This window comes from Cariama cristata, unplaced genomic scaffold (assembly GCF_000690535.1).
Source record: "Cariama cristata isolate BGI_N322 unplaced genomic scaffold, ASM69053v1 scaffold7827, whole genome shotgun sequence".
NCBI classification, from domain to species: Eukaryota; Metazoa; Chordata; class Aves; order Cariamiformes; family Cariamidae; genus Cariama; species Cariama cristata.
The window spans coordinates 77,254-92,357 of NW_009627060.1; the positions used below are offsets into that span (position 1 = coordinate 77,254).

The following is a 15,104-nucleotide window of genomic DNA, read 5'->3' on the forward strand; positions in this document are numbered from 1 at the left end:
ATTTATTTATGTAATCTGATTAATCCCAATTTTTGTTTTACATTAAGTACAAAAACCAACTTGAACGTAGGTGTAAATACAATTTCCACAAAGTAGTTCAATGAGATTTAAAATCAATTACGTATCCAGAACTGTGAAGCACAATTAAAAGCAACCCAGGATATACAGATTGCTTACCATAACTGCTGAAAGAGCTCATAATGTATGAATATATTTAACAACCTCCAGTAATAAGTTATCTCCTTTCTAATCTTTCATTTGAAACGCATTTAGCAATTCTGTACCTAACAAAGGAAGCATTAAAGAATGAGAAGTGCAGGTAAGTTTTACTCAAGCTATCTGAGGCCTAAATGAAGCACATACACAATCAAACATTAAATAACAGAACAAGGACTTAAATATTTTGGTTGAACATTTCTAAAAACATAAATGCTAAAATAATATAGAAAAATAGCAACAGGTTCAGAGACTTATTTACTTCTCAAAGAACTTATGGTGTACTGCAGCTGCCTGAAATCTTTTAACAATTATAGAAAATCGTATTTCCAAGTTTGGTACGTTCATATTTTCTAGATGACATACATTTAAGACAACCATCCATGAACTTATTTACAAATAGAAGCTTATTATTTTAAAATTTGCATTAAAAATCAGTTTTGGCACTACCCATAAGGCAAAGGATGATATGTACCTAAGACAGCAAATCACATAATAAAGAAAGCATAACCAGAAGAAAACAATATTCTTTAACTTATTATTTAAAGAAACTATGAGACTTTAATTATAATTAAAGAGGAAATTAAAGAATCAGCATTTGCAAGTCACTAAAACACCCTATCCAAAATACTGAAGATTCTTTTTATATACAACAGCAAATTGCTTTAATCTGTGAAGCCACTATGCCATGTCTCATGGGAGAACTTGGTATTTCTATGGTTACTAAATTATCAAACTAGTTTTATTACCAGAAAATAGCAAAAAGTTTAAGGAGAACATGATTTTAGTTCTGAAGCAGAAAAAATATTACTCTGAAGTCCAGCCTTTGCTAATGGTCTATAAAAAAAACCCCAAAGGTAATTTTGCCAATCATCCCACTGAGTGAAGACCACAGTTTCACAGATTATTTTTTTTTATTTATATGAATGGTTTTAACAACTTCCTTTTTGCATTTCCATCAGCTTCAATGATAGTTGAACCTTAAAATTAAATTTCTTAGTGTTGCCACATTTTCACTGCAAAGACTGCAAGCCCAGATTTCATAAACTGTGGATTTCATTTAAATTTAAAAAATAATCTTTGCATTTATCTTAAATTTATAAAAAGATTTTTTTCAAAACTTAAGGCAAAAAACAAGTTTTATTGGTTATGTTTCTTTAAGTCTCAGAAGGTGTACAAGGCTGTTTAAATATCAAAAAAGCTAATGCCATATACAGTATTACCAACAAAAGTGAGGAATAAGGCAGCATGCACCCTTAAGATGAAAAGAAAATTTAATATTACAAGATGTTTAAATAATCCAAAGGCAAAAAGTGTATGTCTCCTCTAAGAGTATCTTCATAAAACATGGAAATTTTAGAGGACATCAAGTTACTAAAATATTCCGTTCAACGTTTATACAAATACATTACTACAATTATAAGTTTACATACAATCAACTGACATCTCAGTGTTAACTAATTAAATTTACAAGACAAACATAAATAAAGCTGTTAAAACAGGCAAGTACAGTACTGATCTATCATTCAGCACAATGTATTTTGTATTTCTTTCACCTCGAAAAGAATCAGATTAGAATTGTGCGAAGTCGTTCTCCAAACCTAGAAATAAAATAGAAGATAATTAAGTATATCTATGCAGGTTTTACACAGCATGGGCATATTCCAAACGCCTAAGTCCTGTTTTCACGCATGTAATTTTACCATTTAACCACTTTTTGTCTGTTCTCAGAAAAGGCCACAGTCTTTAAGGTTATTTTTAATAATAACATCAGTTACAGCATCGAAAACAAACTGCACATTTTTTGTGTCTGTGGCACACGTGAAGTGAGTGTAGATTTCCTTCGTGTCTTTTCTCTTGTTCAGATCTTCAAACTGACATTGAATGTAAGCAGCTGCTTCTTCGTAAGTGTTTGACCCTGGAAGGAGAAAATTCCTCAGTAAGCAGGTTTCAAACTGAGAAAGAGCAAGATGCATATTGTATCTTTGAAGGAAGGGGTTCGTTGCAAATAGTTAACCTAAACCTGAAAAGGAGTAATTCCACAGGCATTGCTTTAAGACATCATAAATAAACCTTGAAGGAAACCTTTTGGACACATTTTTAAGAACAAAAACTAAGGACTCAATTCAGTTCCAGCTGCAGGAAGAGCCTTTCCATTTACTTCAGTGGCAGATGGAGCAAGTCATTAATGACCCATCACTGTTCCCCAGATTAGGACATTTTGTTTCCTTCATTCAAATTACTTGCTTTCAGTTTTTATGTTTTTAAAAGGTCTGAGTTTTTCCCAAACTCAAAGACATTTGGTATACATATTTCTTCTAAGCTTTTTACTTCAAACATGCTATTTTCTGTACAATGGAATAGTCTGAAATTATAATGAAAATGATGCATAAAAAGGCCAAGACTTGTTAAATGAAATCATCTTCTTTTGCTATGTATTACCTGAATAAGCCACCTACTTCTAACATGCATATACACTCCCTGTTCAAATAAACTCTCATGCTTCCTTAGGGATCCCTACTAGTGAAAAAAATTACATCTAAGTACAAAAATAGGAGGCTATCAGAAAAAAGAATGGGCTAAATAAATTAGGCTGAGAAGAGCTGCAGCATAAACATGTGAATGCTATCAGTGAACCAGCATTATTTCACCTGGTTAAGAAGATGAATCTGACTTAGCACTATTTTATTTGTGATCCATAAAAACAAGCCCCCCCATCCTAAACTTTATTTCATTTAAATATTTTAGATACCTACAGTTATTAAACTCCTTCGGATTTGTGCATCGAAAATGAGGTAATTTTACCAAAAATTACTTGCCACCTGCACCCCCCTCCAATACCTGCATATTCAGGGTAGCAAATAGTGAGAGGACTCCTTTTGATTTTTTCTTCAAAAAGATCTTTCTTGTTCAGGAAGAGAATAATAGAAGTGTCTGTGAACCATTTATTGTTGCAGATACTGTCAAACAATTTCATGCTTTCATGCATCCGATTCTGTAATTGGAAAAAAACACCTTGTTGTGTTTTATCGGAATTCTGTAGTAAAATCCGGATATGTATTTTTCATTAGTTACAAATGAACCAGGTAAGTTACAAAACTAAGCTTCTAGCACACAGAATCCCACTTTACCACAGGGAAACAAGAGAGAGGCCAAGACCACTACAAAGACGACTTTCACAAGTAGAGTTTAAGCAACTACTTTTTCATTTTCTTTTCCTCATTTCCAGGTTTAAGCTGTTTAATATTTTAGAACTTTTTGGTGTGTTTTGACATTCTGTAGTACATATATTCTACATGAGTTGCTGAATTACCTGAATTTGTCTTATACTGACTAGATCTTCTGGAAATTGAAAATCAAATTCTGCACCTAGCTGAGGTTCCAGTATAAGGAAAAAAAAATAGTTCTACACAACTAGAGAATCAAGTGAGCAGGGTTTTTTCCTCTTACCGTAATTTTTAACTCTGTAGAAAAATTATCCAACATGTAAGTTCTTTGGCCAAGCTCCAATCATTTAAGTAGCAGGATGCTAGAAAGATTTTTAATTTCCTCCCCAAACTATATTTTGTAAGAAGTTGCAGAACATGAGGAAGACCACAGAAGTCTGATAATGATTTACACACAACAGATAAGCATGACTTTGGACCACTTGGATAGTAAAAAGCATGAACTCTGCATACTGATAATGGGAGGTGTCACACCTTCAAAGGGGAGACAGGAGTGGAGTAGGTTGGAAGGGAGAAGGAAAAGAAAAATTTCTGCAACAAAGGAAAGAGATTAGAGAAACACATTTTGAAAGAAACAAAACCTGAACACTGAGGAAGGAAAGGAAAACAGAACATATGGTAAAGTAGAAACAGTTAAGTCAAGCAATTTCTTATTACATACTTCTACAATTCATAAAGATACTAAAATGTGTATTACTGACAATCTATCGTCATTAATTTATGCATCCTTTAAAACACGAGGCTGAAAAGAATACTCGTCTCATAGTATTCTTTCTGAGAATGAGGAAGTACTGTGAAACCTGAAAGCATGAATTCTATCACAAAACCCATACCTCTTATAAAGCAGTAATCCTCTAAAAGATGTATTTATAGTTTTCCTTTCAAACTTATTTAGTTTTTACCCAACAACTATTCCCTTCTTCAATATTATGGTACTTGCCATTTCCTCATCTTCAGCCAAGACCAAGTCATAATCACTTAAAGCCACACAAAAAATAATTGCTGTAACACCCTCAAAACAATGAATCCACTTCTTCCGCTCTGATCTTTGGCCTCCAACATCAAACATTCTGCAAAACAGAAATGCAAAGCAGGGAATGAACTCTGGGATTTCTAGCTTTCTGAATGTTAATCAATAGAATCTGAAAGTATCAGCTGTGTAAGTCTGACCACCAAATTTAAAAAGAGGCATAAAAATCTGCAACATTTATTAATATTTAATGTTTCAATATAAAAACCAATTTTAATAAAGCTTTAAAAGCCTTCCTAAACAACATTTTATGAAACACGTGAAAGAGAGAGATGAAAGTGAAACAAAACTGATTATTTACAATGCTGTATTTCATTAATTAATTGTAATCTTTAAAAAATAAAAATACACAGAGTTAGCTTTAATAAATGTAAACTAGATGAAAGTGTTATTCAACCTTTAGCCCAAATGAATAAAAAGTCTAAAATAATAAAAGGTACTGATCAACAATATAAGGTTTTTTAAGAGCAGAGTGCTGTCTGTTTTAATACTTGGAAATAATGCAATACTACAGAAGCTGGATACAAGTACACTGACTTCATTGTTGTTGTTTTACTATTCCGAATATAAATACATAAAATCTCATTTTTACTTTCTCAAATTTAATCTGGAATCTCTAAATCCTGGTAAGTTTCAGCTCCTCTCTCGCCTAAACCAAACTGTAACTTGATCTATTTTTCAGCTGTCCATGTTTAACTGGATTCTTTTCAGAGATGCTAAAATTACTTTGAAAATTCTCTTAAAAGACAAAATAAGCATTACATAATATGAATAATCATTTTCCCCTCTAATACATGCATTTTTGGAAATGCAGTTCAGTGTGAAAACTGAGTTATAAAGGTGAGTCCTGTTTCTTTTGAATTCTTAGCTTAGCAGAAATAAAGCAGTAGGAAAAGACCACACTCCAGAATTTAACAGGAAAGGATCCGCAAATTAGCACGACATGAATGGATTTGCTTTTCATGAATGGATTTGCTTTTCTCTGCTATCTAAATGCTTTAATTGGCCTCTAACTATTATGGGCTACAGCCACTCTGAAAGACAGAACTTTCATTACACATCATTAGGAGCTTCAAGTATTTTGCAAGCCAGATAAATAGCATCCTGATAAAATGAACTGTGAATCATGGGGTAGGGGGATGGGACCCAATATCAAAAAAAAATAAAAAGCAGACAAATGGCGGTATCCTGAAATTAAGTGATATATACATCACAGGATCTTCTCAAAGAAAGAGAACACAGAATTTTTCCACCCGTCTCTTTCCTATCATAGAAAAAGAAGTCTGTTACATTCTCAAATTCTTGTGATGACTTATGGCTTCAAAACAATGCAAATACGTCACATATTACTTCCCTTGCTATATTAGTCAATATTCTATCATGCAAAAAATTAATTTTTCCTCCTACTTACAAGTAAATGTAATTAGTCCTTTTAAAAGAGGCCTGACTCTTGTCTTCAGGGATTTTCACAAGTCATTTTAACATTGTCACAAAAAAAGACCTTAGAATTCAGCAAGTATAAAATGTTCAAATGGGAGGAGAAAGAGAGAAGAGAAAGAACAGGCCAGTTCCTACATCTCCATCCTCTTCGCTGTAAATAGTAGAATGGCCAGCTCTATCATGAAAGCCTTATTTGGGTAAAAATATCATACAAACAGGAAGAGAAATCCAGACCAGAACAATTAAGATGTATAGTTATAATTCTTGTAAAGATATTCCAGCATGGCCTAAAATCATTCAGAATTATATTAGTAATAAGGCTATCACATTGAGGGCTTTTGGTAGACAGTAGGGCATGCAGGTTTGAACAACAACAAATCTCATTCTTTATAGGACAGAGCAGAATACAAGACAGAAAATTTAACTGAGAAACTGAACGAGAAAATTTTTTGTGGACACCAGCTTATAAGGAACACGAGAAATTAAATGCTTTATAGTGACCGCAGTACTGTAATATCAATCTGCATGGATCTCACCTAGTTCAACAGTATCATGTCACTGCTCAATGCAAAAATATTACTACTAAGACAGTAACTGAGAGGTATAAGACAACATGGCACAACTTTCCATATTAGCAAAAAACTGTAGTAAAAAAATATTCTTTCAAAGAGCAGCAAAAATATGTAAAGAAAATAGGTCTGCACAAGAGGCATTTTATGATTTTGGCTTATTTAGACTATGTTGCCAGCATGTATCTTGGGAAGGGAGGGAAAAAAGCAGCAGACAACTTCTAGAACATAAAAGAAGTGTAATTTCCAGTTTGTATCCTCAGGTACTGATTTTAGCCAGAAATGTTTGCTTCAGTTCAGAACAGCCTCTCTGCCAGTGGTGTATTTTACCAGTGATGCTTGTCTTTTTTGGGGGTTGTCTTTCTAACAGTGCACCTAACAAACTCCCAGTTCTTTATGCAAACCATCCTTTTGCACGCATCTCTGAAATTTTTATATGCTAAAATCTAGTGCTGGATGAAGTTTTGGAACCACACTTGCACAGTGAACACCTCAACAGCAAGTAATAAGAATCTGATGGATTGTTTTATGTAATGAAGCTTCTTCTCCATACAATATCAGTACAGAGAAATACAGGCATACAGAAAAAAGAAAACTATTTGGCACACAAAATTTAAAAAAAAAAAAAGGCTGCCAGTATCTTTCAGAAAAATTAGCCATTCTGAACAGAGTGGTCTTAAAGTTTATAAGCTTTCCATCTGCCCTGTTAGAAGTGATACTGAGGCCTTTTAGGTCATAGTTTCAAAACTCTGAAACAGTCATAGAAGTTGCTTAATCTGCAGATAAATTTTAAAAAGTTTTGGAAGAATGATTTACAGATTCCATCTTCCAATATAGGAGAGTGTACACAAAGGGTTGTGTGCAAGCTCATCTTTTAAGCACTTGCCTCAGGTGCTAAAATTCATAGTACCGTCCATGGTTTGACTACTCAAAAGAAGCGTATTTTGCTTACGCAAGGTAAGTCAGAGTCTACAATGAACTAGAAAGAAATACAAGGCAGCGCTGAAAGAACTGAGGTTTCTAACAGCTGAATCTACCCCCCCCTATCTAAAGAATGAAGGTATTTGAGAAATGCTTTAATGACTTTCCATTATTTAAAGGGACTTCTCCAATGAGATGACAAGGTGACTATGCCACGTTAAGACAAATTAACTTAACTGAACTAAATGTAAAACATTAAAGACACTTCTCCAGTCACCACTCTACTAAGCTATGTTACTTCGCTATACTAAATGGGTAGCTTTCTGAACGGTTTATCTGTAATTATACACATTTAAGGACTTACGCAAGGTCCTTTCATTAGTACAGTATGTTTTTGAAAGCTAGGGTTGCCAGATTTGATATATTCTGCTTCTTTCAGACTACTGAAGCAAAGAACATGATTCCAGTACCCATACAAAATGTGAGATAGAACAAAAGGACACCGGATATTTATGATGATTGCTTTCACTTCTTTTTTTAAGGTTATACAAGTTCTTCATTCCAGTCCCCAGCCTTGTGAAAGTCTCTGAATGACAAATATTTTTTCTGCGGCAGGGTGACTGTTTACAAAAATATGATCTGTATCTGAGAATTCTCACATATTACACACTTACTAAAATCAACCTGTATTTTTTATTATTAAAATAAACCTTTATTCTTCATTATCCCTTTCCTGTTTTCCCTGGGCTGTAAGACTGCGGGGGCGGCAGGTAGATAAAAAACCCTACTGATTCAATGCTAGTGTACTACATGACTAAATAAATTTCACTTCAAGGGATTCAATTACAATTGTCATTTTTAGAAATCTTCAAGTGTTCTGAGTTGCTAGATTTTTATTTTAAAAACCCCACAGTAAACATAGAGAAGGAAACAAATTAGAAGAAAAACAAAGATCCTTCGCTTTCTGATCAAAAACTGTCAGAAATTTCATAACCTCTAAAGTGGTCTCACACTTAGGTATACTATTGTGCAAGTGACAATGCTCATTGCCCGTTTACATGGAATGGAATAATGCCATCTTAAAAACATTGCAAAGATTACTCATGTTAGCATTTAAAAATGAAAAAAAGATTCCTTAGAAGTACTCCTTACCTTCAGAGATATCTTTTAAAGGGAAGTCTCTGGATATTAACCTACATAAATGCAAGTCAGCCACCTACTCCTGCTTACTTCTCAAATAATTAGTGATGGCTGTACCCATAGCAAGGTATTTCATACTTGTATACCTTAATAATAATACCCTAAATTCTAGTTGTTACTTCTGTCAATTCTAATATTAATGTTTGGTAATTTCACACTAAAACCTGGATTTCCATAAGAATTTGTTAAATTATCAGAACATTTCTACAAAATAAGATGTTCTTTGAAGACAAAAGTAGTAAATAATCAGTTTCAACTTCTGAAATAGTCTATAGAAACAGGATGAAGATGACTTGCTATTTGCATTTTAGATTGAATCAATAATCAAAGCTATGCTAAGCGCTTTACAGAGAAGGCTGAAATGAGGCTCAACCTCAAATAATCTACACACACACACAGCAAAACAGGAAAGAAAAGATAATGAAAAAAATTGAAGTACACAATATTGCACAGCTAGTCATATTTAAGTACCCTCATCTTGGTATAATCAAGCCTTTTATGCCTTTAGTTCATCTTAAAATTTCTTTTCAATGTTATGTAGAAGTATACTTCTTCAAGTCCTTCCAATAACTCACTAAGCCCATCTCCTAAGGTGCCTAAAATTTAAATACCTGCTGTACAGGTGTTCAAATGTACATTACTGCTGAATATTTTCAAAGGCCTGTCTTAAAGGTACATATTTTATAGAAGTGTACTCATTACAATCCCCTGTAATGCACTTTATAGGACTGTCTTCATATGGTCCTTATAACAGTCCTAATAATCAGTACAGATTGGAAGTAGCTATCTGCATACAAACTCATTGAGAGTGTAGAAGAATTTAAATCCATCTGCAATAGGGAACTGAACAAGAAACATTAGAAAGTGAGTGAGAAAACAGATAGCTCCTCAGAATACTAAAGACCTCTCTTGAGGCTTGGCTAAGGACTATTCTCTTTAGGTTTGCAAGAGATTCATTCCCATTTACCAGCTATTATTTTATGGATGAATATGAATTTTGTATACTAAAACCCTAAAACAAGGAAAACAAAATATATTTCCACAGCACTGATGGCCCTGAAGCATCCATATTATAGTACTTGCTATGCATTTACATGAAAAAAAAAAATTCCATGAAGATACTAAACAAATATATTGTATAGACATGCTGACAACAATCTCTGTCCAATCTAAATGCAGACCCAATGCGAGTTTTACTGGGTTTTCTCTCATTCTTCCTGATCAGTAGGAGGTAGAATAATATTATATTTCTAGTATTCTATGCTTTCATCATGAATGTCTTTGGATATAAAACATTCAGAATATTAACAATATTTTGTAAATCCCACACCACAGGAAACATAAGTCACATTCTTTCATCACTAAATAAAGTACTATCTTAAAGTACAATACATATTTGAATTCGGTTCTTCAAGAAAATGAGTTTACTCTTTCATAACACACCAAACATTTATAAGCCTCCAGCTTCTTCAACTGAATTTAAAGGGAAGAATCTCATAGAAGAACAACTATTAACATGTCAGAAAACTGAATATTTTGAGATTTAATTTACATATAAAATATCTTTACAAAAAGGTTCCAAGAAAACCAAAGCATTTATTACTTAATATCTACATATTTATTCTAAGTTATTACAGGAGTTCCAATGACTCCCACATCCCTTCAGAAAATTGAGACAAGCATGACGAATTTTTTGGAGAAAAAAAAAGGAGGGGGGGAGGGAATCAAAGTTGTGGTTAGACAAATTTGTTAAATTACATCACTGAAAGTCCATTTTCTAGAACTTTACAGAAACTGTAACAGACAGATGAACATGCAGCATCATTTACATACTTAAAATGAAGATCTTTGAAAGTAAAGTGAGTTTCCACTATTCCCGTAGTTTTCACTCTAGTCCTGAGAACGTCCTGTTGAGTTGGAATGTAGCTGGTTTGTGCTATCCTGTCCAAGTCATTCAAGTAACTGAAGGTAAAAATAAATACTGCTTTCAGTTATTCATAAAATAGTAACAAGATAATTACAAAGAATTACAGAAGTTCTAGGTCCATTCATTATATTCTGCTTGACTTTTACAAAATAGCTTCCTCTGAGATAAGACAAAAAACAAGACACATTATTCCCCTCAGTTTTCCAAGGTTTTTTGAAATAAGCTTTAGCGGTACAAAGATATTTCATCCTAGAAGAAAGAAAACTTATGCAATTGACTCCACTACAAAGAATTCTTCTTTTGAAATCCCAAAATGCAAACATGGTTCCACATACACTGATGTTATTTGCACTAACTAGAAGAACACCATCTTTGTAACCTACTGAACAAGTTACTTTGAACTATAACCAAAGCCCAAAATTACCCTGGATTTGATAATAAGTATGAAAAGAACAACTCAGTGTTTTGGTCAGAATTAATGTGTTTAAGAAAATGCTTAATACATAACAATTAACTTCCTATTGAGAATTTCTAATTGCACTCATTTTTTACAATAGTACACTTTCAGTGCCAGAATTGTTGTGATGCAGGCCAAGCAGCACAGCTTTTCTAAAAAACATACAAATCTTACTTGTGCTTTTCCCATAGTAAATAGGGAAGGTATGATTTCCTTCTTTCAGTGTAACCGTAACTTATTAAGGATACAACATTATGACAAGAAAAACAGCTTTCTTATGAAATGGGAGGCAGAGGTATCTAAACCAAAATAGAACAGAGGGGATTACCAGGGGAAAGTAAGTGATCCTCCAAATGAAGTGCTCCATATGGAAGAAAGTTTATAAAAGTGCCACCTCTTAAGTCAAGGGATCTGTCATCATGAGCTCAGTTTGTTGCCATCTACCCTCCGTACCCTTAGAACAACTTCAGCAAACAAGTAACAATCATGCTGGAAGTATCAGTGTTATTTCAATACAATTTGATCACATTTCTATTCATTTAGCATGCCTATAATTACATTACTGCAGCTACAGTCTTCTCACAGTTACCTCACCTGCATGCTGTTTATTTATGTACAGTTATTCCAAAGAACAGAAGTACCTTAGTTTGAGGAAAGAAAAAACCCAAAACTTCAAACAACAAATTAATTCAGAATGATAAAGCTTTAAAAATTGCCCTATAAAGCCAGTATCACTGCTATGCCATTCTTTACCACCTTACCTCTCCCTCAATGGACCCTTTTCCTTGACTGACTTACCATTACTTGTTGCCATCACATCTTATTTCTCACACCCTTGACTCCTTACTATTTTATTTTTTTAATGAAGAACCCTAGCATAGAAGACACATCCTGATTGTTCCCTTTGCTCAACACATTTCTAACAGAGACTGTTAATTAACAAAGAAAATGCAGCATGTTGAACCATAGGAGAAACTCCATTATGAATCTGAAGAAGTGGTATCCTTGGTAATACGCATTCACACCACGCAACCAAGTTTCCTGGACATATTCATATACTGAACAGGTACTTGAGTCATGTTTGTATAATAAAAATCCTATTAAAGCACCTTAAAGCAATTTTTGACTTCCTCAAGAGGATGAAACAACTGGTCAGAACATGACTCAAATTCATAATTATACCACACCTCTCCCTTTCCAATCTTGAAGCTTAATTTGAGCTTTTTCACCCAAGTAGACAGTATCTTTGTCCCAATACTTCTACATTTTCCATCTACATGGGAGCAGAATTCCTCAAAAAGATGAGACTTCCCTCATATTCCTTCAGCTACTACTTACAAGACAAAGAGAATCCTGTTTGTCACATAGTACTTACTAAGCAGCAGAGTCATTAAGCTGGTATTCTCTAGATCTGTTGAAACAAGCTTGAACTCCACTGTCTTTCCACAGTCTCTTGATAACTCCAGCAAGCTCTGCAGTCATAAATCCTTCTTCTGCTGCTCCAGCTAACACAAAGAGTTGCCGAGCATCATCCTTTAGGATGTAATCAGAAAGACAAGCATTGAGAAATACAACAGAAGTATGAGTGCCTAAGAATCATATTCAGCAAATGAGTTACTTTCTTAACCTTGTAAATGTGAATGTAACCAAACAAAAAAATGTGAAGGAAAATTCGTTTTAGTGTTCTGCATAGGATATTAATTCCCACATTTTTCAAGAACAGGAAAAGACTAATAAACTAAATTTCTCATTAGCTGATAAAGCTGCTTCTGATCTGTTTATAAATTGAACTAAGCTTCTATAAACAGAAGTAGTAACATATTTTGAGCTCAAGTCTAAAGTTAACCTTATTTGCTTATCAAATACCACAAATTGAATAGAATGGTGACAGTGCACACTAGAACCTTCAGAAATGCAGATGTATATTGACTGACTGATGAAAACACATTAATCACTTAAGCTTTAAAAAACAACTTTCTTTGAAAGTGACAAACAATCATTTCTTCCTAAATCATGCATCAAGAAATAGAAAAATACTTTTTAAAACATTTCCAGATAAATCAGTTACAAATATCCATTACTGTAATTGTTCTACAGACACCAAGTTTTCTTGGTAATGCAGCATCAAGTAAATATCAAGATTTTTAAGAGACTAAATGCTGGATTTCAAGATTCTACATAATGACTGCCATTGAGAGTGAGGCTAACGGAGTACAGAGTGTCAATCTACCAGTCTCCTTTAATAAAATTTGACCAGTTGGCTACCTTCATCCCATTTTGACTGAGGAAAGGCACTGGAAAAAGAAGCTGGCAGTTGTGTAGAGGAAAGGGATCCACATTACTACTCTCCTGTGGGTAGCTGCTTGACCTTGGTTGTTAGCTGTAAGTGATCTAATGCCAAGGTATGTCAGCCAGAAAAATCACCAGACTTGTGGCTTGTAACTACTATGCACAGCATGTACTGTTTGTCCAATAATTAAAAGAACGAGAACAGATGATACTGGAAAGGAGGAAGGAGAAAAGAGAGACTTAGGCACATCAGCTGGGAACTGAAAGTGTTTCAAGAAAGAAGAAAGCAACATATAAGGTTATTCTCGCAAAACAGTAAGTGAAGATACAGATGCAAGTCTGTAGAAAAATTCAATTCTGACACCTTTGCTATTCAAACAACAAGCTGGGGAAAAAACCCCACATTTTCAGGATAAGCACAGAAAGTAGTGATTGTTCTAAGGATACTGTCCACTGTACACTTAAGTAATCAAAGATTATGACAGGTAACAACGAAAGTGTTCACAGATGGATCAAGTAATACAGATATTCACAGCTTGAAAACAAATAGCTTGCAGTTCACTCAAATCAAGGCAATCTTGAAGAGATTTTTATATATATCTATATGTATACACATATAGTTACATATATGAACAACAGGTATCTGATGCATAGTTCTAAAAGTCTTTTGAAAGCTAGAGTAATTACAAATCTAAAAATGAATGCTTGTCAAAAATTAACAGAATACTGATTACTGTACATGCACAGGACGAACTGTGGACAACTAATAAAAATTCAAATAATTTGAATAATTCAACACTAATAATTACATAAAAAAACAGACCAGTAAAGATCAAAGGTTGGTCAGTCAGTTCTCATGGACTGCAGTTTGAGCAATATGCCTGAACAGAAGAAACATCAATGACAATTCTGGTCTTTATTAATGTTTGTGGATGCAAATGCCAAGGACCTACAACTCATAGAAGAAACAGATCCTGAAGAAGAGCCAATATATTAAGACACATGATGGAAACCGCTTAGAAACTGACAGTCAATTTTGTAGTGAATGATTACACCATTTTATAGGTAATATGGTCTGACTTTCAAACATACAAAATTTACTGTTTCAAATAGTTCCAATCTCTACATACTCTGAAATGGCGGGGAGGGGAAAGAGGAGGTGGACCACGAGAAGCAATTTCAGCTTTTCAAAAGCCCAAACTTTAAAATAAAAAGTGGTCTCTGTTACCCCCGTATTCCCATTTCTAAGGATGGCAAGTAGTACAGACACCACAAGAGAGGTAGTATGCACTGATCAAGTTCTGTTTTCATTATTAACCAGTGCTAGATACCTTCCTTTAATTATACTGGAATGAGGCAGCTTCCTCTCTAGGTGTCACTATTTTTCATAGAATCATAAAATGGTTTAGCTGGAAGGGACTTTAAAGACCATCTAGTTCCAACCCCTCTGCCATGGCCAGGGACACCTTCCACTAGATCAGGTTACTCAAAGCCCCATCCAGCCTGAACTTGAACATTCCAGGGATGGGGCATCCACAGCTTCTCTAGGCAACCTGTTCCAGTGCCTCACCACCCTCACAGGGAAGAATTCCTTTCTAATATCTCATCTAAATCTTCCCTCTTCCAGTTCAAAGCTATTGCCCCTTGTCCTATCACTACATACCCTTGAAAAAAGTCCCTCTCCATCTTTCCTGTAGGCCCCTTTCAGGTATTGGAAGGCTACTCTAAGGTCTCCCCAGAGCCTTCTCTAGACTCTCAACCCCAACTCTCTCAGCCTGTCTTCCTAGGAGAGGTGCTGCCCTCTTCGTGGCCTCCTCTGGACTCACTC

The 15,104-nt window shown here is 34.4% G+C and overlaps 1 protein-coding gene across 1 annotated transcript; it reads right to left on the reverse strand.

Moving 5' to 3' along the window:
• Positions 1-1,333: 1,333 nt before the first annotated feature.
• On the reverse strand, positions 1,334-12,576 carry LOC104164849 (guanine nucleotide-binding protein G(i) subunit alpha-1-like; the record flags this gene model as incomplete). Its single annotated transcript, XM_009704301.1, has 5 exons — positions 1,334-2,134; positions 3,058-3,211; positions 4,384-4,513; positions 10,437-10,565; positions 12,363-12,576. Coding segments are annotated over 5 exons (818 nt in total), but the record flags the coding sequence as incomplete, so codon positions are not given.
• Positions 12,577-15,104: the final 2,528 nt, after the last annotated feature.